This window comes from Phymastichus coffea, unplaced genomic scaffold (genome assembly GCF_024137745.1).
Source record: "Phymastichus coffea isolate CEN01 unplaced genomic scaffold, Cenicafe_Pcof_1.1 PCOF00003, whole genome shotgun sequence".
Lineage (NCBI taxonomy): Eukaryota > Metazoa > Arthropoda > Insecta > Hymenoptera > Eulophidae > Phymastichus > Phymastichus coffea.
The window spans coordinates 8,895,215-8,921,631 of NW_026706814.1; the positions used below are offsets into that span (position 1 = coordinate 8,895,215).

The 26,417-nt window shown below is 37.2% G+C and overlaps 1 protein-coding gene across 4 annotated transcripts in view; it reads left to right on the forward strand.

Annotated features, from left to right (window-relative positions):
- Nucleotides 1-26,417, forward strand: part of LOC131664074 (potassium voltage-gated channel protein Shaker) — a 1,178,399-nt gene that overhangs the window by 968,363 nt on the left and 183,619 nt on the right. For all 4 annotated transcript variants that reach the window (XR_009301906.1, XR_009301907.1, XM_058934949.1 and 1 more), the window contains one exon: nucleotides 8,848-9,038. Coding sequence is in view for 2 of the 4 variants with exons in the window: in XM_058934949.1 (XP_058790932.1) it covers nucleotides 8,848-9,038 (191 nt within the window). In the remaining 2 variants the exon portion in view is untranslated. The remainder of the gene's footprint in view (nucleotides 1-8,847; nucleotides 9,039-26,417) is intronic.

A 26,417-nucleotide genomic window follows, 5' to 3' on the forward strand; every position in this document is an offset into this window, starting at 1 on the left:
TGTTTACCATGAATTCCTTGATTTGAGCGAAAATTAAGCCAGCCACACAAAAACTATATGTTGAGAAGAAAATTGGAAAATACAGGCCGAGGCCTAAACAGTACATTATTTAATATATATTTGTTTGCTTAGAAAAAAACGAATATTTTAATTAACCTTTACGTAATTTTCAAAATGTTACACTTATATGTGGAATATTAACCAGTTACAATGAATTCATATTCTATGAGATTTAGTGTATTCTGAAATTTTATTTTGTACAGCAAACATGGCCAAATAAACAAATTTGTCGTGTGTAATAAGTGCACCAAAATTATTACTCTTCATAAATTCAAATTATTAAATAATGCTATTGTCAAGACTACTGAAAATTAATAGTCATACAGTAGATTTTAATGTTAAAAAATTTGTAGAAACGGGTAGTGTCGAAAACAGACATAATAGAAAGTATTCGAGGAAAACAAGTGCCAACGAAGATAAGTATATTATCCAAATGACTTAAAAGAATAGACGTTCAACAGTGTTTGAAATAACTGTTTTCGCTAATGAATACCTTGTAACGGAGAATTCCGGCCGTACCCGTCTGGGTTGCTCGCGACCGTCCGCACAAATTATTTATTCGGGGATTCGGGAAGCAAAAGACGTTCCCACGACTGAATAACGCGTCGAGCATAAACACGTTAAACGCACAAATTCGAAGTCGGGATGAGGAGTGATACAGCGGCGAATAAACACAACAGCGGATTAACACTAATCCTTTAATCGTCAACAATGAGTTACAAGACAGCGATCTCGCGCTTATACACTACGAGCGGCACAACAATAAATCCGAACGCGAAAGGTGAATCGGTGGCTGATCAGCCTGTCGATTCTCTTTATAAATTAAATCGCTACAATAATGCCCGACAAAATACTTTTCGGTGATAGGCCATTAACGGGTAGCCAGCAGGTCTGCTGTGCTACTAACCATAGACTGACGCCCAAACATGCAAGAGAGAGAGATAAGAGGAAAACACGGCACCGACCTCGACCTTCAGCCTTTCTGACGGCCAGAATGCTCCACCGCTTGACGTCACTGGTGCGCTCCTCGCTGACCGTCTCGCTGATGTATGTTGTCGTCGCTATCTATCTCCTCGCTCGTTCTCTCGCTTGCTCTACGATGCTGCTCTCTCAATCCGGTACTCGCTCGTTGATTGCTGCTGTTGTTGTCTCCGCCTCCTCCCTGTTGCTCGGTGCTGTAGCACGTCCAAATTCTTCGCGCGCTCGCCCGCGCATCTCGCCGGTTACCCGCACGCACCGGTGCCGGGTATCTTGTGGGACACGGCTGGGCGCGACCCAGCCTCACGCTCTATCACTCGTCCGCGCACCGGGCGTGTCTCCGGAACGAACAAAACGTCGGCGAGGTCGCGAGGCCAACTCGGAAAAACCGCGACCTTTCGGTTAATCCGCGCGCACGACTTTCTCGGCCCAAAGCCTAGCAGAGACTCTCCAATTTTCCGCGGCGATCCGCGATTCGAGCGCGCTCTCTCTCTCTTCCTCTCTTCTTCTGCGCCATCTGCGTCGCTCCAGCAGTCAGCTCAGCCCGTGTTCAGCACCTCGCAAACAAAAGGTCCAAGCATGAGTGTGTGTGCCAAACGTACACACTCTCAGCCTGGCGCGGCGCACGGACATTTGCGAGAGCTAAACGGACGAGATCGGCCTAGCCGAGATTCTCCGTCACAACCTAACAAATAAAGTCAACGAACGTATTGCACGCCAAAGACTGTCAAAAAAGACTTCGTGGTCGAGTAGCTGTTAAAAAACCACTTCTATGACCTGCAAACGTTAAAAAAGATTGAAATACGCAAAACAACAAAAAATTGAACAATTCAATATGTAGAAAAAAGTTCTTTGAAGTAATGAGTCTAAATTCGAGATTTTCGGAAGTAAAAGAAAAGTTTATGTGAGAAGAAGAGTGGGTGAAAACTTCTGAAGTACATATTTAGTTCCAAGCGTTAAACACGGAGGAGGATCCATAATGGCTTGGAACTATTTTGCAAGATCACAAGTTGATGATCTTAGAAAAATCGATTTAAAAAGGAGAAGGATACAAACAAATTTTACAAAAGAATGTTTTGCTTCGGGAATTCGGCTTGTCGATATTCTTTTCAATTTTCAGCACGACAATGATCCCAAGATCACTTCAAAAATCTGTAAAAATTACTTGGCGAATCTTGAAAAGAAAAAGAAACTTATTATTATGGAATGACCACCTCAGAGTCCTCCATTGAGTTACTTTGGAGAAGCTAGATGACGCAGTTATAAAGATTGTTTATAATACTACTTCTACGATGGGAATTGCTCAAAGCTAATGGAAAAAAATATCATCAAAAAAAAATCACTCTCAATAAACTTATCAAAAAATATCTAAGAATTTGCAAAGCCGTTATTAAAAGCAAAGGCAGTCACATAGATGAAAAAAAGTTCAGTTTATATAAATAAGCACTTATTCACATTTTTGTTTCATTTATTTATAAAAATAATTCAACATATTTTTGTTCTATTGTAAAAATTTATTTATTTATTGTATTATTTATTGTTTGTTTCTTATTTGTTTTATTGTTCGTTGTAAATAAATAGTATGTATATTATTATTATAATTAATGGATACAATCAAAAAATTTTTCAACAGAATTATACATTTTGACTTTAAATCGATGAAAAAGTTTGAAACTATCAAGATTTTCGAGAATGCATAGTTACTGAGTCTGATTAAGATAATGTAACATTAACTCGCACATATATAACATTTTTTGTATGAAAGTACTGTGACGGTAAACGTCAAATTAGCGCTGATAATCTAACTTAATTGCTGCCAGTGAGGGCAGCACCAGCCGGGGGGAACGAAATACGTAACGAAGGAATTCGGCACGCGAGCAGACGGAACGCGCGCGATTGAAACCGAACTAGTGAAGCATTGACTATCATTGAGTCCGCCCGCTTTCTTTTCGCTACCGACAATTTACGTGCCGTTGACGCCACATATCAAGAGAAGGACGTGCAGATAAGTGCCGGTTAGCTGTGACTGCCATCGTCAAGATGCCCTTCAGCAGCCTAAGGGAGAGACCCGAGCCAGCGAGGAAGCACAGGCCCCCAGGAGATCGGCAGAGTGTGTGTGGTTTCGCCATCGAGGGCGAAACCGTGTGTGCGCGCATTCGCGACCGGCAAAGACGAACAAAAACAATTCCGCGCAGTGTGTGACTGTCGTTTTCTCCGTACGCCTGCAATAATAAGGTAAGCTGGCCAGATTAATCTCGCGATCGCGGTTGCATTATTAACAAATAAATTATCGTTTCCGAAGCGTGTAAGTAATAGCGCTATTAACAAAGCGCAGCGAGCGTCCCGACATTGTACGTTGTCGACGAGCGAGCATCGATGTAAACAAACGCGCGGGCCGAACTTGTATAGTATTTGAGGAATAATAAAAGGTTTAGTTCGTATTACTAACAAGTGTTTTTCGACTCGCTTACACCTCACAGCTTCCACTCAATTTATTATAGGTTAATAAGAATTACTGGTTGACTGACGCCTGTCTTCGCATGCTCTCCGAACTACATTTTGAGCATTGATAATTACATTCGCCCCTTCGATTTAATTGCGCGAATAAAATATAATTAAACGGTATTACCCCGTTACAGTACAGATAATTTCCTTTAAAATGACACAAAAATCAATGCAATACGATGATGGATGGAATTACAAACATTTCCAAAATGGTAGTTTATCGATGAACAATTTTGCTACGATATTTTTGTTGCGTAGTGTATATTGACATACGATTTTGACGAATTATATGAAATATTGTTTCTTAGTTTTTATGAACTAAGTTTTCTAATGAGTTGAAGATAAATTTTAATGGAAAAAAGTCTATTACCAGTTTGGATAATCTGTAAATATATGGACAGATATTGAATCTTTTCATTTCAAATACACTCCTCGCAAAAATTAAGGGAACAAAAAAATTTGTCAAATTTTTGCTGATTTTCAACAGGCGGTATTTCAGTGAGAAATGGTCGTACAGGAAATAAAAAAATAAAGCTGTTGAATCTTGAAGACTCTAGCTTTTAATTTTTTTGGTTAAAAATTTTTTGGAGCTCCGTATTTCATGCAATCCTTATACAAAGCGCAAAAAAAATTTTATCCAAATTTTTTATATTTTGTTTCTTACACTACGGGCATGGAAAAATTTGTTCAAGCTACGCCAATACATAGGTCTTTTAGCCTGTTTATTCAGCTTCATGTTGCTTTTCGCGGAGCTCAATTACGATCATTTGTCTCCGAGATATCGAACTTTGAATGCAAAAGGATCCTTTTGCATCCAAAATTCGATATCTCTGGAACTACTGGTCGCACAGCGAGCGGACACCGAATTTCATCATCTGCATAAAATTTCCGATGAAATACAGTCAAACGTTAGTAAAGAGAAAAATTTTTTTTCATCTCTAACATTGAATTGAAAAAAGTGAAAAAAAGTGACATTTTCCCCTTTTTTGGTTACTTGACTGTATCTTAAGTAATATGGGCGGAAAAGGTACGGTTAAAAAGAAAGGACCCCGCAGAATCCTTATGGGAAATGGCTTTCGGTCAAATTTTCTGAAACTTTGGAAAATGATAGTTCTTGGCACGTAGAACAAGAGTTCTCATGGGTCCAAACCATGAAATCCATTTTTTCTCGAGCTACAGCCCCTCAAAGTCAACCCCTTTCGCGCATATGCTGTATAGCGAGGTAACCAAGTATTGTTCTGATTGGATATAATATATGCATATACACATGTAGTTTGAGTACATACAAGCAGTATATATATATATATATATATATATATATATATATATATATATATATATATATACACATATATATATCCCATCTTCGATATATTAATCATTAGTGCTACCATTTTTTGGGGGGGTAGAGCTGACGATCTCACGGCTTCTTCTGTTCGGGTTCCGGCTTATCTGGTAGTCCTTTTCAGGGCAACAGTCAAGTTATCTGAGCGGATTTCTACAAGCTACCGTGGTATAGTTGGTCCTGCTGTTCTTTTGGGGATAGTAGACCTGACGATCTCACGACTCCTTCCGTTCGGGTTCCGGCTTATCTGGTAGTCCTTTTCAGGGCAACAGTCAAGTCATCTGAGCGGATTTCTACAAGCTACCGTGGTATAGTTGGTCCTGCTGTTCTTTTGGGGATAGTGGACCTGACGATATTACGGTTATTTGTGAGTTTCTTTTTTTCCCTGCCAGTAATCATATAATAGTTTTAAAAAAATGCGGTGCTATGTATGTAATAGAGAGTTCAACCCACGGGTTTTGGCATTCATGAATGGTGACGACAATGCTAATAAACGTCAAATAGCTATAACTAGACGAGATGAGCTTGACCATCCTCCAGAAGTTCTGGATCAGAATTCAAGGATCTGCATCAATTGCAATCGCATGATCATTGAAGAAATAAATATGATGGATGCTGATCCTGGATCTTTGCGACTGAATGTTGTCACGCAAACAGCATCTCAGACTTGTATCATTTGTAATAACCCAAATGAGATTCATAGATTATCATTAGATTGTCGGATTCAGGTATTTATAAAACGCAATATTTATATACCAGATAATGTGCGCAGTTGTGCGCATCACCTTGATAATGATGGCTTATTTTTCAATATTCTTTTGTTAGGTTTACAGTTCATCAACAGACCTTACATTATCAGAGGACAGCAGTTACAAGTCTTTCTTCAAGGACTTAGGAACGTCGCACTTGATAGGGGAACAGGTATAGACTACGATAAGTTGACTGATGAGGAGTTTGAGTGTTTGTCCCCAATCAATAAACAACAGTTTAAAGAACTCCTAACTTACTGTGATCTTGTTGTTCAAAATGGAAAGTTGAGGCACGTCGGCAGGACAGATTTATTGATATTCTTATGCAAAATGAGGCAAGGCCTGAGCGATGAGTTTTTGAAAGTCATTTTCAACCAATCAAGTAGGCAAAATGTTAGTTCTATCATTGATTATGTCAGGTCCTCGTTGCTACTAAGATTTGTTCCAGAAAATATCGGGCCTGAATCTATAACTAGGGAGCAATTCGTACATCAACATATAACAGAGTTTGCAAATGAACTCTACAACCCTGAACCTGCAGAAAGAAGAGCAATAGCCGTGATTGACAGTACGTATACCTACATTCATAGAAGCTCAAACTTCCGCGTGTTACGACAGTCATACTCTCTTCACAAAAACCGTCACCTTTTGAAACCAACCCTAGTAGTAGCGCCGGATGGTTATATCCTAACCATTTTCGCTTTATATTTTTCAGATGCTCGAAATAACGATGCCGAAATTCTTCGCGAAGAGTTCGAGAGAGATGCTGATGCTTTGGCAAACTGGTTCCAAAATAGTGACATTGTTTTAGTGGACAGGGGCTATCGCGATGCTGTACCTTTGCAACGTCTCGGTATTAAACACAGAATGCCTGCTCTATTGCAATACGGGTAAAGACAGCTTATGACTGTAGATGCAAATGATTCCAGGATCGTAACGAAAAATCGCTGGGTAGTTGAAGCACGTAATGGTCATATAAGAAATATTTTTAAGTTTCTGGCCCAGACAATAAATCTGGAGCACGCGAAGCATCTTAATGCCTATTATCGTATAGCTGGAGCTATCATTAATAGATACCACCCTGTTCTTATAATGCAAGGTGCAGATGCTGCACAGGCCAGAGAGATCATTCGAAGATCAAGGATGCCCAATGTTGTGCAAGCGAAAGTAGAGGTAGACAACTTAGTTCGGAGAAATGGCTAGTGGCGAAGATTGAACCAGGAAGCTGTGGTAGATTTTTCAATATTTGATTTGGACTACCTTAGAGATCTGACTATCGGCACTTACCAAGTGAATCTTTCACCTTCATATGTTCAAGATAAAGTAGTAAGGGATAACGATGAGGAATTTCAGCTTGATCAAAATATCAATGAGCCAAGATTCTTGCGTATACGTTTGTATTCAAGATTCCGCAACGCTACCAGGCACCAGATTTTTATATCATATGTAGTCCAAGATTTAGACAATGAAGATCGTCAGAATGACGAAGATACAATTCTGGGCTACTATTGCACTTGTCAAAGTGGGGCACGTACTCTAGGTACATGTGCACACGTTGCTAGTGTATTGTGGTATTTAGGATATGCACGGCATCAAGAAAATATTAGATACCCTGATGATTCATTACTGAATACTACATCCGATGCTGCGAACCGAGGTAATCAGCATAATGAAATAGACATAGTGGGTGAATAACTATGGATAAAAAACTAGACACGTCCGTGTTCTTTTTTTTTTTTTTTAAGAAACGCACACACCGACCACCTATATGTACAGTATATATTGTCCGTTTCTTTAGGTGGAGAAAGCGTTTGAAAACTCCACCTCTTAGCCTTGATTCCCTGCAGAACCGACGTTAGTCATTACATCACGGGGGAGGCCGCACTGAAACCTCATTGATACCAACCTATATGTATCGGCGAACACCCAGTGGGAGAGGTAGCAGTTTTGCCATAGTGCAGGGGCGACACTTAGACTTGTGGAAGTTCGTCATCCCCGAGGCACCCTCAGTCGAGATGTCTTCGGCAAAAACCGCAGCCCAGGTCGGGATTCGAACCCACGACCCTGAGATCGTGAGCCCGGCACTCTACCAACAGGCCACAGCTGTCCTTTGTGTGCGTGTGTGTGTGTGTGTGGGTGTGTGTGTATATATATATATATATATATAAGCTTGTATGTACTCAGACTTCATGTGTATAAGTATATATGTATGAATATATGCATATATTACATCCAATCAGAACAATACTTGTTTACCTAGCTATACAGCATATGCGTGAAAGGGGTTGACTTTGAGGGGCTGTAGCTCGAGAAAAAATGGATTTCATGGTTTGGACCCATGAGAACTTTTGTTCTACGTGCCAAGAACTATCATTTCCCAAAGTTTCAGAAAATTTGACCGAAAGCCATTTCCTATAAGGATTCTGTGGGGTCCTTTACAATATAATGTCCTCCAAAGAACCCTCTAAATTTTTGGACCGATCGGTTCAGCGGTTTTTCCGGACCAATTGATCAAAATTTATAAAAAATTAAAGGAACAAGGTTTTTGTTCCTTAACTTGAAGCAAACTTTTTAAAAATCAAAAAATTCCATTTTTTTTTGTCTGTTTACGATTAATTTTGAAAAAAATTGAAAACAAAAACATTTTTTTTCAAAAATAAAAAAAAATATTTCAAAAATCTAAAAAAATTTTTCAAAAAAAAATGTTTCAACAATCAAAAAAATGTTTCGAAAATCAAAAAAAAAATTTTTTTCAATTTTTCCACTGACTATAAAATATGGTTCTTTAGCCATCGTGATTAATGACTGATTTACCCTTCAATGCCAGGCGTTATATCGATCAGATTTTGAGACCTCATGTGTTACCAATATGGAGAAACGCGAGAAGATTCATTCTTATGCAGGATAACGCAAGGCCTCATACGGCGAACATCACTCGTCGATTCTTGGAGAGAAACGGCATTCCTTTGTTTTTTAAGTTTGGAGCACAAAAGAACAATAGATGCATGAAAAGAAAAATTTTTTTATTTATGTCTTCATGGTGCCGGTTAGAATAGGTTAGATGGTTAGAGGTTAGATTCTTAAAATAGTCTTTTAATGTGAACTTCTTTACAAACAAATAATAATCTAATGAAACTATTAACAATTTATTAGTGTATACTATTGAATTGATTCAATTTTATTCTTCAATATAATATTTTATTATTTCAGACCTGTTGGAGTTTGGGGAAAAATTGTTGGGTCCTTATGTGCGATTGCAGGTGTTTTAACAATTGCACTACCAGTGCCAGTAATTGTTTCAAATTTCAACTATTTCTACCATAGAGAGACTGATCAAGAGGAAATGCAGTCACAAAACTTTAATCATGTGACTAGTTGTCCATATCTTCCCGGAACGTTAGGTATGTATTGTGCATAAGAATCTGATCTGAATAATTAAATTCAGTTACTCTTGACTTTTTTTAATTTTTGGAATTAATAGAAAAACATCAGATTTAAAAACTAATTTAGGAGAAAGTAGAAATTTTAAAAGTATGCTATGGAGGATATGGAAAATGAAGATATATCCTTATCTAGTACCCAGTTCTTAATGCTAATCATGGTGCAATAAAATACCTAATAAGTGTAACGATTAATTTGATTTTCAACTGCATGTAGAGCAAAATAATGTTTAATATAAAAAGACAATTATAAATAACCATACATTAGGCTAATTAGACTTGACTGAAAGTAATTTAAATTATGTACTACTTTTAAAGAGCCCAGCCGGGTAAGCATGTGAAAAGTGCCCTTAGACCTTTCGAAAAAGTGACAAAGCCAATGTTCCGGCTTATAATGAAACCCCCTCTGCCAAATTTTCATACCCATATTGACCCATAGGGCAAAATGGGACACTATTTTGTGGTTTTAGGTTTTTTGACAATAGCTCGGTTGGTTTTGAAGATACCTAAAAACTGTAAATTCAAAAGTTGTAGGGTTTTTGAAGAGCTACAAATCTATAAACACCAAATTTTTTTTAGAAGCAATTTTTAAAAGCATTCGAAAATTCCAATTTAACGCCAATTTTGTCCATTCATACCTGCAACTCCGAAAAAAATCTTGAATGTTTCTCATAGATAGGAGTACATGTGTAAATTTTTTCAGATTTTTATAGGTGGTAGAAGGTACCTAAAAAAATAAAAACCACTAAAAACGAATAAAAAATCCATTTTTTTCGATTCTAGCTCTTTTTGGTTTCATTCCACGATAAAATCAATAGCGCCATCGTATTCTACGTTAAAAAATACGTCGAAAACATGCATAACACTTTTATCATCAGACCCATTACACCCTAAGAAAACGACGACTAAACTCCCAATCTTAGCCTGCCCACATGTAATACATGGAAAATCGAAGGTCGCACGTTTCATTGTCGATTTTTCATTACGCGGTAGAGCTAACGATGAAAGTATGATACATGTTTTCGACGTATTTTTTAACGTAAACACAATGGTGTAACTGGTTTTATGGTAGGCCTAATCCCGAAAACGATAAAAGCGAAAAACTAGTGGAAAGCAGCTGCTTTCCAGTAGTTTTTCGATATTTTTTTGACTATAGCACTTTTCAATTACATTCTACGATAAACTCAATCGCGCCATCGGGTTCTACGTTCAAAAATACATCAGAAACATACATCATACCTTTATTATTAGTATCATTATACGACGAGAAATCGACTATTAATCTCTGAAACACCGTTGAAAGGCTGAACCCAATATTATTATATTCCTGGCTACACGCATGACTTATGTTTACTACTCGTACCTTCATAATGATAAAAAAATATTATTTCCCTGTTCACGACGAAGTGCTAAATATTTTAGGATGTTCTTTGTGAAAAAAATCTGTAGGATTTTTCATCAGATTTTTGCACTATTTGGTACTGCGGCACTGTTGAATAAACCACGTAGTTTTAAAATCCCTATTACTTACTTTTATTTTGCACCCGAATCTGTCGAAGCTGTAAAGACCAAAAAAGTGTATTTCCTTATTTGGGAGTAAAATCTATGTAGTGTAAAAACATATTTGCTTCAGAATTTATATTTATAAAATCTTTAATTTATAATGAACTAATAATCTACATACATAATATAAATAATTATTTACATATCTGAATACTTTATACATTGCGCTCTCTGCTTTATAATCATCCCTCGTGAATAATATAATATCAAAACTCATTGCATGTTACGTACTTTTGCTAAAGGGAAGTAACGTCTATTCAATGTATCTAAACATTTAAATCTATAAACAAATAAATATCAGTGTTGAACAATCAATCTTCGTCGCTGTCGTCGTTGATGACGGGTGATACTTTTTCAACGGCAAAAATAGAGCTCAAGATTTCTGCAGGCTTTACTATTTTGGAAAGATATCTACCATGCGAAAGGTAATAAATAACAGCAGCAATGTGAGCACAGCAACCAATAGTGCGGTTACCATTTGCGCATTCGCAGTAGTGTCTCCTAATGACCTGATAGCCTATAGAATTTGGTCGGTAGTGTATGTAAGAATTATATGTTTTTCGACTGACGTGCCTCGATCTCACTTGGACTTTCAGAATTTCATTTGTTTCTTTTAAATAGTAAAGTTCAATTTTGTTATCTTCGTCCATCATTTCTGCCAGGTAAGATATGGACTGTTGCAATTGATACGTCCCAGTGAAAAATATTTTTAAATCTCTTTCTGTCAATTCTGGAAAGTCTATCAGTTGATCTGATGTTATTAACTGGAAAGGTATTTTTCTCCTACTCCAGTGACCAGTTTCAACTTCTGAAGCTAAAGTATTCTCCAAATTTCTCTGTTCAATCATACGCGAGACTATTTCATCTGTTAAAGATGGGTCAGTTATAAAACGCTTTCCAAACTTGTTCTGTAAAAAACAAGCTACTTTGCAATAGAGACCAGCTTTCGGCAACATTGTGTTGTAGAACTTATGTCGAAGCAATTTGTATTTATTCCCAATGACACCATGTACCACTTCAACTGGCCAACGTATAGCAGTAACAGAACGACTGTGGTTAGATTCTTCTGCTGTTAACTGATTACGTTTACCTTTAAGTGCTGGCATTAAAACTTTGAATCCTAATGTTTCAAGTTTCTCTTTAACGTCACGAAAGCCTTTATCAACGACCCATAGATCATTTTTTTGCATTAACTTTCGCAAACCGTTAGGATCTTGCATCAAACATTCCATTATTTGAGCATCGTTGAGATTAGCCTCAAATGGACCTGCAGAGTCAACAATATACCCATCTAAAGTACATATTGTGAATGGCTTGCACAATGGTACTTTTTTTCGTCCGGAAAAAGACTTTCTTTGATAGTTATTATTCGAACTTTTTTCGTGTCGAAGGTAAGTTCCATCCGCAATTAATGCCAATTCATTATCTTTGATGTCATGTAGTGCTTTAGCAACTGGAGTATTATGGTTTATTAACTCTTCTCTACTGATCACTCCTATTCCAAAACCTGTAGGTAGTACATCTTTTTCAAAAGATGTCAATATGGAATTACAAAAATCAGATACTTGTTGATCACGCTCGAGTCCTAGAACGGCGCAAATAATTTTGTTCGAATTACCACTGACCAATTTAAACAACAGAACGACTAAAGCTTGTGTCACATTCCGAGAGACTGAATCTCTTAAAGATGTCATCATATCACGTAATTCAATTATGTTTTCCCAAGTCAACCCAGTCAGTACTATTAACCGTTCCTCCGGAAAAGTGAAATCTCCAAATTTATCATGAATTTCAGCATCTACCGTAACTGATAACTATTCCAACAGTTTTGATAACTCTGTTACGGTAATTGTGCTAGTTGATGAATGAACTTTAATATTATCCAATTCATCTTGATAAAAACGGTTTTTAATAAGATGTTTACGACAACATCTATTACCAGCTGGTATATATATTCTGTTATGAGCGTAGACTTGCATGCGAGCTTCAACTGGAACTTGAATTATTCCCGAAAGCAGCTTACATAAGAAACAATATGCATGAGTACATATTGTTCTCTCAATCGGCATCTCAATTAGTTCTACCGGTTCTTGTGGTTTTGGTTCTGGATATACAACTTGTGACCCATCCATGGATGATGATTGCGATGATGATGCGAGTTGAGAGTCAATAGAAGATTCAGGAGTTTCTTGTTTAGATGGATCTTGCTTGCTCTTCTGATGTGAAACTAATCGAATAACATTTTGAACATAATTCCACATTCATATCTACGTTTTTCCCAAACGCTTGAAGAAAATTTGATAAGTCGTCCTCTGTATCCAATGTTTTTATGTATCCAGAAGCTTTGTGTAAATATATATCGCATCCTGCACACTTCTGATATTTTTTTCTTTTAATTTCTTCTTCCATAGTTCCCTGTAATAATAAGAGATTTAAGTTACAAACTATGAGAAAACATTCTAATGCGAAAGTTTAAAATGTAAAATTATTCAAAGAATCTCGTTTTCATGAAAATACTATGCGAGAAAAAATGATCTATAAGTAAAACGTCTGAAGTTTCATTTGATTTCAAGCAATCTTATAACTATAAAAATAAAGATTGGGCTCGTTACAATCCATTATATAAAAATATAATAGCCGCGAAGCTGCGACAGCGCCAGACTCTTATTACAATAAAATGACAATACCGGGCTTCTTTGAAAATCATTTAATTTTTTTCTTTCTTTTACGGGCACGAAATCCATGTTTTCGAAAGTCAAATTGATAGCTTAGACCTATTAGCCAGAAAAGTAGTTTTAGAAAGTTATTTATGTCAGAAGATATTTACAGATGTGCTAATTTTTTCGTGAGATCAGATTTTTGTCTCTTACTATATAGTATATGTCTCGTATTTTTCACGTATTGTAAGTCCATTCATATGATCGCGTATGAGCTGCGTGCCGCATAACGTAATCTACAAATATATGCTTCTCATGCAGATTAAATAGCTGTTTGTTTTATATGCGACCTGAAGAGCTTTCTCGCATGAACTGTTTCGCCTGTGTGTGTGTGTGTGTGTACGGGGGAGGGAGGTTCGTTTTGTACTAATAGTAGTGTACTAATAGTACTTAAGGCTCTGTTGCCGTTACCGACTGAGCAAAATAAGTTATTCAAAGTTTTCTCTTAAACAAATAAATGAATCAAGCTGAAACTTTTTAGGGACATTCATTGTGCATAAGCGAAGGGAGCTCAACTCTTTATTTCATGAAAATTTCCATAGAAATCGAGAAAAGAAATAAAAACTAGAAGTAGTTTTCCCTTTTTTTCCATCGATTTCCATGGAAATTTTCATGAAAAGAAGAGTTGAGCACCCTTTGCTTATGCACAATGAATGTTCCTAAAAAGTTTCAGCTTGATTCATTTATTTGTTTAAGAGAAAACTTTGAATAATTTATTTTGCTCAGTCGGTAATGGCAACAGAGCTTTAACTACTATATTTCATCTATAAGGTAGGTTCCTAGCGAAATTTTTATTATTTCAATTTTTGGACTTAGGATCCTGAAATTTTGCACATATATTCTTTGGATAAAAACTAACATTTTAAATACTTGCTCAATTTCCTTCAGGTTTTGAAACTTACTCTGTAGGCAATTTGAGTTTTTTACCAAGCTTCATTTCAAAATATTCCATAAATAGTATACTCAACTGAAAAGTATACAAAAGTGTTTAATGAAATACTCAAATGATTTTTACTACTCAACTGAAAAGTATACAATACTGTTATATTAATTATTGCGTGGTTCAGCAAATACTAAAGTCACTTTTACAATTTTTAAATTTATATCGAAATATTTTTTTTGATACATAGTGAAAAATAATTTTTTTATACCAGGTAGAAACGTAAAGTTCTTGGTAATAATTTTTTAACGTTAGATATTTTTCATTTTCAGTACACGGCTAAGAGTAATTCATTTTATAATATTTTATTGTCCATGCTTGTACCTGATATTATTGGCGGACTGGCCCGGCAAGAATAAATGTTGCCAAAAATTTATATAAGTTATTGAAAATTTCAACGTATAAATAATGCGTGACTATTTGTTATGTAGCAGCTGAAACGAATCAATAGCATCCGTGCCATTTTCAAATAGATTTCATTTCTTTCAAAAATTTAAAAACGATCCCAATAAAAAAATAAGGTTGATCGAGACGTAGTGTATCTAATATCAATTTAAATACATAAAAATGATTCATTATTTAAAGATACTGAACATGTTTCAGTCATTGTTAACAATGATGTTTAGACATAGAGAACTAGACATATAAAATCAACGAGTTTTTAGTATTTTATCGATTCTTTTGGTCCTTAAGATGTTACACTTATAAATGGCATCCGTGCTTTATTTATATTGATTTCAGTACTTTCAAAAGTTTAAAGACGAATAAGAAAATTCTATTATTGAGTTAAGATCTAAACAGAGTAATATGTGAAAAATGGATAATTTTTAGTATAGGATACAAAAATCTGTCTGTACGTGTATGAGCAAGTAATATATAGCGCTCGTATCATTTTTATAAATTAAAATAACTGTGGACGAAGTAGCAAGGTTTTAGCGATAAAAATGGCAAGGAAATTAAAAAAGCATTCATGCAACCTTTTACTTTTGTAAAAAGTGTTTTTATGGAGATTTTAATAATCTTTTGATATGTTATAGTTCATGAAAAAATAAAATATATATATTTTTTTTATTAGCAGAAAAACACTTTAAGGGCTCTAAAAAAAGTAGAGTTTTAAATTTAAAAAATAAGGGTTGCACATCTTATGGTTGGAATTGCATGCGCTAGTTTCGCATTCATACGAGAAGTGATATTAAATTTGTTTCATCGTAAAATATTAATTAGAAGCTGAAATCCATTGAAAAATTTATTTATGGGGGTAAACTTTCGGGTTGGGTGGTTTCCTTGTAAGGCTATTTTGAATTGTAGTATTAGATGCCGAAGAGACCACTTATCTCAGCTCTGATAACGACGTCGGGAATTGCCACTTGCACATTTCTGCTAGGTTACAGTACTAAAGTTATACACAACTGCATGTAAGTGTGTTGTCTGGATATCTATGTCTGTCTGGCTCTTTCTATTTATTAAAGAGAAGTTATATCTGAAACAGTGCACAGAAATTAAACTTTCCAGATTTATGTTTAAAATGACTTTCCTTATTCTGTATCCTAGGACATAGTCTTTTAGCAAAATGCTAACATCCAAATCAGATATTCATTGGTTAATACAATAACTCTTCTCCTTCTCTATCTTTTAAGTGTCAGAGCCCCATTTTGGGATCAATATAACGGAAAATTTATGTATGGTTTCAGAGCCTTCAGCTTGAGCTGAGATTCTATCAACTCCACCTGACTTGTCCCCTGTGAGAGATAGAAATATTCTTGAAATTTCAACTGCATTTGTACAGTGCAAGTGTATGTTACTAATCTTTCTTTGTGGTAAATTCAATAAATATTCGCAATTTTTATTGATTAACTTTTTCAGTAAGTTTAGTTGCAACTTTACTGAAAAATTCATTAATTACATTGACAATTTCATTCGTACTTGTAATGCATGAACCCTTGTATATAATTAGTGGTTTATTCTGCTGTTGTTTATTTTTGCTTAATGGACTGATTATTATATTTCCAAATATTTTTACTATCGTTGCCACATTCATTAAATTTAAGCAATTTCTCTTTGATTTTATCATCTTTACTATCTTTTTGAAGAATCTTTCGTTAGCTTTGAATAGCTAATTGAATTCGTTTGTGACGAGGGCAAGCAGTACGCTTGCTCCTCGTCTGCCCTTCTTCTCTCTCTCCCTCTTGTCACTCGGCATTGCGACGTGGTCAGCGTTCGGCGCATATATTTATTGCGCCTAACCACTGGCCTTTATGTTTTTCCAGCCGCCGAAGATTGCCGAGCAAGATTGAGAGCGCCTGAAGAAACAAGAGCGCAGCGACTATGAGGTAGAGAGAGACAGAGAGAGAGAGAGAGAGAGAGACAGAGACAGAGAGAGAGTGAGAAAGAGAGAGAGAGAAATAGAGTATTAGGCCTATGCAGGGATTGGCAGGCGCGCAACGCGTGACCGATAAGCGACGCGTCGCATGCCGCCTAACTAATAGGTCAAGGTAGGGAGAGGATCGCCGCTGAGCGGTTGCAAGATGCGCGCAAGAGTTAGTGCGTGAGAGAGTCGCAGCCGAGCCTTACTAGAGTGAGGCAGTCCCCGAAAGAAAGTTGAGGAGAAAGGTTGGAAGTAGCAGCGCAATGAGAGAAGAAGAAGTACACGTGCAGCAGTGACCAGACCAGGGCGAGCCGAGGCAACGTGTGGAGGCAACACCTGCAGCAGGGCATTCAGTGTCGCCCTCGCCGCCATGCACGGCATGACTTCCAGGGGGTTCATCACGGGCTACGCCGAGGAAGACGTCCAGCCAGCGGCCAGGTCAACTCCCCGTTGCCGGCTCATCGCCGAGGACAAAGGTCAGGTTATCTCTCTCTCCCGGTATTTCTCTCTCATGGTGATGCGCGGCCGCGTAGGAACGATAGGTAGCCAGGCGATCACTTGCCGGCTATGCTCATCGTAATGCGGTAGAGAGGTTTCAACGTATTCTTTCCTTTGTAAGGAGGTAAATGGCCAAGGCGATTTAGTCGCCGGGCCATTCGTCCTCCCGCGTTAGTTTAAGTTGTTCTGTATATGTGCGCGTGATGTAAACGTTATTGTAACTGACTTTGTATTTGTTTGTCTGAATAGATTTAAGTTGTACGTTCCAAGCAAAGAAAATTATTTATTCGCACGACCTATCCTCTCGTTCCCCGATTGTTAAAGAGCGAAAGTGCCTCTCTTACTCTCCCCTTAATAAATTAGTGACGTCAGTGCCGAATAAGGCGCTGCCCCCGTTACACGTTATTCTTGTGTGCTTTCTGCCATATTTCATATAAATTCTTCTTCGTTTTACAGATGTAATGATACTTATTGTGATTCAATTTGGAAAGGAAACCCTGCGTGTGCGACCCTGCTTCCTTGGGATGTTAGACTCTCCTGTTCTCTGCAGTAGCTCATCACCGTTGTCCAGGTTATTGTAAAAAGAATGTCATGCAGTCGGTTACACACGCGCGCAGGTAAACGAGTAACCTGGACAGCGCTATTTTTTAGCATCATATCTTATTTCAGCTCAAGGATGGGCTCTCAGGTCAATGCTTAATGTAGCGCGTTTAGTTACCTGCTCTCCTCTTATCTTTTCTCTTACAAGAATAAAAAGGAGAAAGTTCAGTTGTTGATGGGAACTTGTAGATTTCAATGCTTCATCGTTCGCTCTCCTGCTATCACCGAGAGGCTGTTTCCACGAGTGCATTTGTTTTGTTTGTTGCTCGCTTAGCTATAATTTTGCTGCGTGAGTTTTACCGAGTGTGTGTATGTGTTTGCTCCATTCACGATTCACCTCTCTCTAACTACAGAAGTAGCGTTGTATGGGCTGCACCCATGATGAAGACGGTGGCACTGTACTGTTCCAGGAGGCGTCTCTATTCTCATGCCAGCGCGCAAGCGGCGTCGCGCGATTAGGAGTATTATCAGAGGCGTGAGTGTTTCAATTTGTCCTTATATTTTGTTCGTCGACTTTAGTTCATCTTGTTTTCTTCGTAATATTACTTGTTGTAAAGGAGTCATATCCGAATAGTTTTTCTCCACTCATAATTGGTATTTTCATATTGGCCACATATGACTGTCATTGATCTTCCTTGACTAATAAACTAAATCCATGTATATTCGATATAATCACCATGTGTGCAACCTACATATCCACTCATTTCCTAGCATACATTTACTCAAACTAAAGTAAGCCGTCTATAATCTAACATACGCGAAGGCACGCTCCATCTGCCTCGGCGAGTTCTGCACCGGCTGTGATACTGATGATCTTTTCGGTCGAATGGGGCTCTATCACAGGCGGTGCTACTACCATGAAAGTAACGACTAAGGTCGAGTTTGCTATCTCTTCCCTGGCTCCCTTAGGCCGAGGCTGTCGTCTCTTTCCTAACTCTCGTTTAAATGGTATATACGGTGAAATTAGTTACAGAACTGTGCCATTTTTCTGACCCTGGATACAACTTAACCATTCAAGAAAGTCATGTGCAAGAAGGGTATCATATACCAGATGTATGAGGACGGGAGTATACTAGATGTATGAGACGAAGTACCCTTTCGTCCGGGGTGATGCTACTATCACTAAAGCAGCATGACATCGAAGATGTCCAAGTAATGCGCTTGGCTATGGAATTTTGAACATTGAGTCATGGCGAAGCTCTTTCCAGAGTTTTAATTTTACTCTAAGGTCAAGCTCTAAAGTGAAGCTGAGATTAGTACTAGGTATGTGTACTTCTCGTATTCTAAATGTATTATATGGGCATACGAGGTCTGTTTGGAAAGTATCGGGCCTACCTTTATATTTTCGTGCTAGCGTTATTCTTTATCATCTGGTGGGTGGCATCCGTCAAAGTAATCCCCACTTGATTGAATAACACGGTTCCATCGATATTTCCACTTTTCAAAACAGTCCTGGAACTCACTTTTAGGGATAGCCTTAAGTACACTCGTCGCATTGTTTTCAACCGTTATTTTGTCGTCGAATCGGTGTCCGTTGAGTGGTTTTTTTAGTTTTGGAAACAGCCAAAAGTCATAAGGGGCTATGTCGGGACTGTATGGAGGTTGTCGAAGCAATGCGATATTGTGTTTGCTCAAAAACTACTGCACAAGATTGGATGAATGCGCTGGCGCATTATCGTGATGGAGAAGCCAGCCATCACTTTCCCAAAAGTGCGGCCGTTTTCTTCTTACTGCATCACGCAAACGTTTCAAAATTTGAACGTAGTATTCTTTATTGATTGTCTAACCTGTTGGTGCATATTTGTGATGTACAACACCTTCACAATCGAAAAAAACAATCAACATTGTCTTAACATTGCTCCGACTTTGACGTGCTTTTTTTGGTCTTGGCGATTCAGAATGCTTCCACTGTGAAGATTATTGTTTTCTTTCAGGATCATAACCATAAACCCATGATTCATCACCTGTAAAAACTTTTCTAAGCACATTATTGACCATTTCCAGATTGTCCAGAGCAATTTCTAAGCGAATGTTCTTCTGCTCTGCTGTGAGCAATTTTGGGATGAATTTCGCACACACGCGTTTCATTCCTAAATTTTCGGTTGAAATTTCTAAAATGATAGTTTTTGGTATCCCAAGGTCTTCTTCTAGTTCTCGCACAGTCATACGACGATCTTGTTCGATTGCAAGTCGCACCCGCTCAATATTATCTGCGGTTTTTGTCATCGAAGGTCGGCCGGGACGAGAATCACTATCGACAGAAGTGCGACCATCCTTGAACCGTTTATACCACTCTTTTATTCATGTTTTGCTCATACACTCGCTTCCGAAGGCCTTTTGCATCATTTCAATAGTTTCCGAACTCGTTTTTCCGAGTTGAAAGCAAAATTTGATGCAAATTCGTTGATCTTGTTTTTCAGTCATTTTTGACAATATAAAAATCCGATGAAAGGCACTGTAAACAAAGACACGCTGCGCATGAACTATACGTCCGGCAGGTATCAGTAAGTAACCAATAGATTCGTGAGGCTTTACTGTTGACGTTTCTGTCTGGTAGAGGTCGCTCGAACACTATGGCGCGAAGATATAAACGTAGGCCCGATACTTTCCGGACAGACCTCGTATATTCGTACGAGGACATGGCAGTGTTCAAATACACTGAGTTTATCATCTCCCACTTAGGAGACGATATATCATCTCGTAATAAGTTGTTATTAATCGATGGCATGTAAAATAAATTCATTGTGTTTGTAACTGGACTCTATTGTCTGTGTAAATTTATCCCATGTTTTTCTCATCTCCTAATTTTCTCTTGCGTCCATGTGTCGCAACCTACAGGCCCATTATTTACTCAACATATTTTCTATTGCACGAAGATATTGTTCAGTTAGTTTCTTTGTATAGAGATGGTATAAAATAGATAACTTATGATACTTTACCCCATTCATCTTTAAAAAAATAAGAGCATTTCAAAGAGCCCAGCCGGGTAAGCATTTGAAAAGTGCCCTTAGACCTTCGAAAAAGTGACAAAGCCCAATGTTCCGGCTTATAATGAAACCCACTCTGCCAAATTTTCAGACCCATATTGACCCATGGGGCAAAATGGGATACTATTTTGTGGTTTTAGGTTTTTTGACCATAGCTCGGTTGGTTGTGAAGATACCTAAAAACTGTAAATTCAAAAGTTGTAGGGTTGTTGAAGAGCTACAAACCTATAAACACCAAATTTTTTTTAGCGCGAAATTCAAATTTTTAAAAGCATTCGAAAATTCCAATTTAACGCCAATTTTGTCCATTCATACCTGCAACTCCGAAAAAAATCTTGAATATTTCTCATAGATAGGAGTATATGTGTGAATTTTTTCAGATTTTTATAGGTGGTAGAAGGTACCTAAAAAAAATAAAAACCACTAAAAACGAATAAAAAATCCAGTTTTTCGATTCTAGCTCTTTTTGGTTTCATTCCACGATAAAATCAATACCGCCATCGTATGCTACGTTAAAAAATACGTCGAAAACATGCATAACACTTTTATCATCAGACCCATTACACCCTAAGAAATCGACGACTAAACTCCCAATCTTAGCCTGCCCACATGTAATACATGGAAAATCGAAGGTCGCACGTTTCATTGTCGATTTTTCATTACGCGGTAGAGCTAACGATGAAAGTATGATACATGTTTTCGACGTATTTTTTAACGTAAACACAATGGTGTAACTGGTTTTATGGTAGGCCTAATCCCGAAAACGATAAAAGCGAAAAACTAGTGGAAAGCAGCTGCTTTCCAGTAGTTTTTCGATATTTTTTTGAGTCTATGTTGTAATAATACTACAATAATAAATTCTACTAGACTTGACTAGAATATTAGTCATTCTAAAATACATTCAAGTAGTGCAAATAAGAGTTGAACTTAGTCATCTTTTGGCACCCGTGCGCCACGTTCGGAGAGTTGATGCGAAACATCTCATATTTTCTTTACGAGATATACGTATACAATATAAAGTTCGTTATCTTAGTTTATTGTTCAGCTTACGTATCACTAATTTATGACTTGTAAGATTTAGTCACTTGATTTTAATTTGGAAACATAAATAAACTTGTAAGATAATACAAGCCTAAATCATAATATAAAATTTTCCTTGTTAATCAATTAAAAAATATCAACCCTGTGTTATTGAATAATTAAAAAACTTACATCATTGAATGTATGACAAGTAAGTTTATGAAATAATTTATCGTTTATTAAAATATGTTTGTGCGTGTGTATATAGTATTTTAATATAATAAAACTCATAGGCTACATATGTGAAAAATACAGAGAATGGTTTTTTCAACTTTCTTTTACATTTTCACATTGTATACTCCCGTTCGTCAGTTCTATGAAATATTGTTAATTTTTGCACTTTAATTTATATTGTGATTCAAAGTAATAGAATAATTGAAAATAATTTTTAAAATACTATGTTGGAATATTACAACGACATGCACACTTCTACATCAGTGAGGAAAGGAAAGCTATGTTTATGGCTTTGTAGGAGGCCCTTATTTTATGGCCCTGTCCCCTTCCTCTCAAGGAGTCCCGAAGGATGCACTCTCTCTAGTGCAAGGCAAGAGGTCAGTCCGGAAGTAGCCGACGCGACAGCCAGTCGCACTTTTCTATAGACAGTTTTCACATCAAGTTGTTCAGTGTTTTATATACAGTATTAATTACAGTGCTTATTAATGAACTAAAGACTATTTCAATTATTGTGTGTGTTATCACGTACTGCGTTACGTGCTACTTTTATATTGTATTATATACTGCATTTTTTTATTCTGTGTATTACACAGGCCCACAAAAAAAAATGAACTTGGATGTCCATCGACAAAACCCATGTACTCCTACGTATTTTTGCGCGCTGAGTCCGAATCTGGCATTCGTTTAACCTCAGCACGTCGGGTTCAAGGGCATTTGAAGGTCACATTGCAGAAATCAGCAATAACTAATACAAGACATCTGTCTGTTAAGTTTTTGGGGTCGCTGAGTTTAAATCCGGTATTTGTTTTTCTCCATGAGGTAAGTTTGAAGGTTAGTTCAAGGTCAAAGCTGTTTACTCTAGGAAAAATGAATTTTTGACTGCAGATTCTGAAAGAGCGGGAAATTTTACGTCCAGATACATATTCAATTTTTTTTAATATAACCCTCAAGGTCATGTGAAGGTCACTTAATCTTGTTGGATGGAGGATTCGTATGACAATAAGATAATGGAATTTCATGGGGCAAACTACCATGTCGTTATGTTTTCAGGGTCGCCGAATCCAAATCCGCGGTGTTCGTTTGTCTCCATCAGGCCGCATTGAAGGTCGTTTGAAGGTCAAATCCTCGACAATTAGTGAAATCGAGTCAAGTTATCATTCTAACATATTTTTTGAGCATCTGAACCCAAATATAAAGACCGCTTAATACCTCAGGGTCAAAATCAAGGTCATCCCAAGGTCAAATATACATTTTTTCATTAAAAAAAGAAAATTTTGACCACAGATTCAGAGAAAATGGAAAATCTTGCATCTAGCTGTGATCGTTACTTATTTTTTTGATCACAATCCCGAAATAATCGTGTGCCGCAACCCAGGGTACCTCCACGTGGTGACGGCGGAAAACGGCTTTTTTTTTGGCTTTTTGTTTTCCGGCAAAACCCTGGGGTGAAGGCATGATGCCGTCATGGTTGGCACACGAAGAGGTACGATGCAGGGTTTCGGATGCCCAGTATCGGCGATTGGTCAGGATGAGCAAGCAGGTCCGCAATCGTCGTCATCATGCGACTGCAGCTCTACAGTGGTTGGAAACTTGGTCTCTGTAGAGTACAACAATACAAGAATACGCTCTAATTCTCATAGTTGTAAGCAAAAAGTGAATTCCTTTTGCTATGTGTGTGGCAAATACTTTTTGAAAAAGTCGGATCTTCGCAAATTCACAGATGATTTGAAACTAGTATACGATGAGTGTTTCGGTTGTAAAGTCACTGATGGTGAGCAAGATTGGCTGCCACAATTGATATGCAATAGCTGTAGGCTGATGTTTAGCCGGTACAAAAAGGACAAAACTCCATTAAAATTTGTCAAACCTATGGTTTGGAGTGAGCCAGAAAATGTAGAGAATTGTTATTTTTGTATGACAAAAACTATAGGTTTTAACTCATCTAATGTCCACAAAATTGTATACGCGAGTGTGTCTAGTGTAATCAAGCCGTTTATAGCTCCAACAGAAGAAAGAGATACAGATGTAGAAAGTGACCTTTCTTCTGCACTTACTGAATTAGAGATTTCTAGTTCTGATGAGGCCGAGAGTGAAAGAGAAGAAACGGACGAGAGTAATGACGAGTATGTGCCATCTGGATCACAAACAAAGATAAAAGGAGAATTTGATCAGAAAGAACTTAATGACCTAGTTAGAGAGTTAGGCTTATCAAAGGAGGGAGCAGAGTTGCTTGCTTCGAGGTTGAAGGAAAAAAATTTACTGGCGAAAGGTACTAAATGTTCTTACTATCGGAATAGAGAAAAAGACTTCAGAAAATATTTCTCTACGGAGAATGATCTCGTATTTTGCAACAATGTTAAGGATCTGATGAACGAATTTAAGAAGGATGTTTATAAATCTGAGGAATGGAGATTATTTCTGGATTCTTCTAAGCGAAGCCTGAAGGCTGTATTATTACATAACACTAATAAATATTCTGCAACACCTCTGGCCCATTCGGTTACCCTGAAAGAAGATTACAAAAATGTTGAGTTGGTATTAAATAAAATACAGTACAAGAAACACAACTGGCTAATCTGTGGTGATCTCAAGATTCTTACCATCATGCTAGGTCAGCAATCAGGCTTCACAAAGTTTCCATGTTTCTTATGTATGTGGGATAGCAGGGATCGTAAGAATCATTATGTAAAAGCAGAATGGCCTGATAGATCAACGTTCGAACCCCGTAAGGATAACATCATTAACAAGCCATTAGTAGAGCCATCCAAGGTCCTTCTTCCTCCTCTCCATATTAAACTTGGTTTAATAAAACAATTCGTTAAAGCGTTGAATAAAGAAGGGCTATGTTTCTCGTACCTGGGAACAAAATTTCCAAGAGTATCTGACGCTAAATTGAAAGAAGGTATATTTGACGGTCTCCAAATCCGCACATTGTTAAAGGATGAAGCATTCATAGACAAGATGGACAATAAAGAGAAAGCAGCATGGATTAGCTTCAAGGATGTAGTGGAAAATTTCTTAGGGAATCACAAGAGCGAGAACTACAAAAAACTAGTTGAAGACTTACTTAAAAATTACAATAGTTTGGGTTGCTTGATGAATTACAAGCTACACTTTCTTCATTCACACTTAGACTACTTTCCACAAAATCTTGGAGATTATAGCGAAGAACAAGGGGAACGGTTTCACCAAGATATTAAAGTAATGGAACAGCGATACCAGGGCCGGTGGGACATAAATATGATAGCGGACTTTTGTTGGACATTGAAAAGAGAACATATTATCGACGGAAAGAAACGAAAGCGGAATCCCCTACATAGATCATTCGAAGATAAAAGAACAAGAAAAAAAAGAAAATCATGAGTTTTGTAATACATGATACCCATGTCTCCATATGTGGCTGTTTGTCATGCGACGATTAGTCAGCTTCAGTATTTTTCTCAAATACTAATTTATGGCACATAATTCACTAATATGTGAAATTTTCTATTTTTCATGCAACTGTGGTCAAAATTTCCTTTTTTTAATAAAAAAAATGTATATTTGACCTTAGGATGACCTTGATTTTGACCCTGAGGTATTAAGCAGTCTTTATATTTGGGTTCAGATGCTCAAAAAATATGTTAGAATGATAACTTGACTCGATTTCACTAATTGTCGAAGATTTGACCTTTAAACGACCTTCAATGCGGCCTGATGGAGACAAACGAACACCGCGGATTTGGATTCGGCGACCCTGAAAACATAACGACATGGTAGTTTGCCCCATGAAATTCCATTATCTTATTGTCATACGAATCCTCCATCCAACAAGATTAAGTGACCTTCACATGACCTTGAGGGTTATATTAAAAAAAATTGAATATGTATCTGGACGTAAAATTTCCCGCTCTTTCAGAATCTGCAGTCAAAAATTCATTTTTCCTAGAGTAAACAGCTTTGACCTTGAACTAACCTTCAAACTTACCTCATGGAGAAAAACAAATACCGGATTTAAACTCAGCGACCCCAAAAACTTAACAGACAGATGTCTTGTATTAGTTATTGCTGATTTCTGCAATGTGACCTTCAAATGCCCTTGAACCCGACGTGCTGAGGTTAAACGAATGCCAGATTCGGACTCAGCGCGCAAAAATACGTAGGAGTACATGGGTTTTGTCGATGGACATCCAAGTTCATTTTTTTTGTGGGCCTGTGTTATTAATAAAGTTTCTCATAATAATACTTCATATTTGAATAAATAAACAACAGGTTATGGGCCCAGTAATAATACAATAAAAGTGCACATAAAGTTGAGTAACGCAGTAAAAAGACAATTGAAGTTAAAGAGTTAAAACACTGAAAGTGAACTGTGATAAAGTGAATCGAGTTTTTACGCGATGGCTGACAAGTTACGTTTCAATGTGGAAAAGCTGA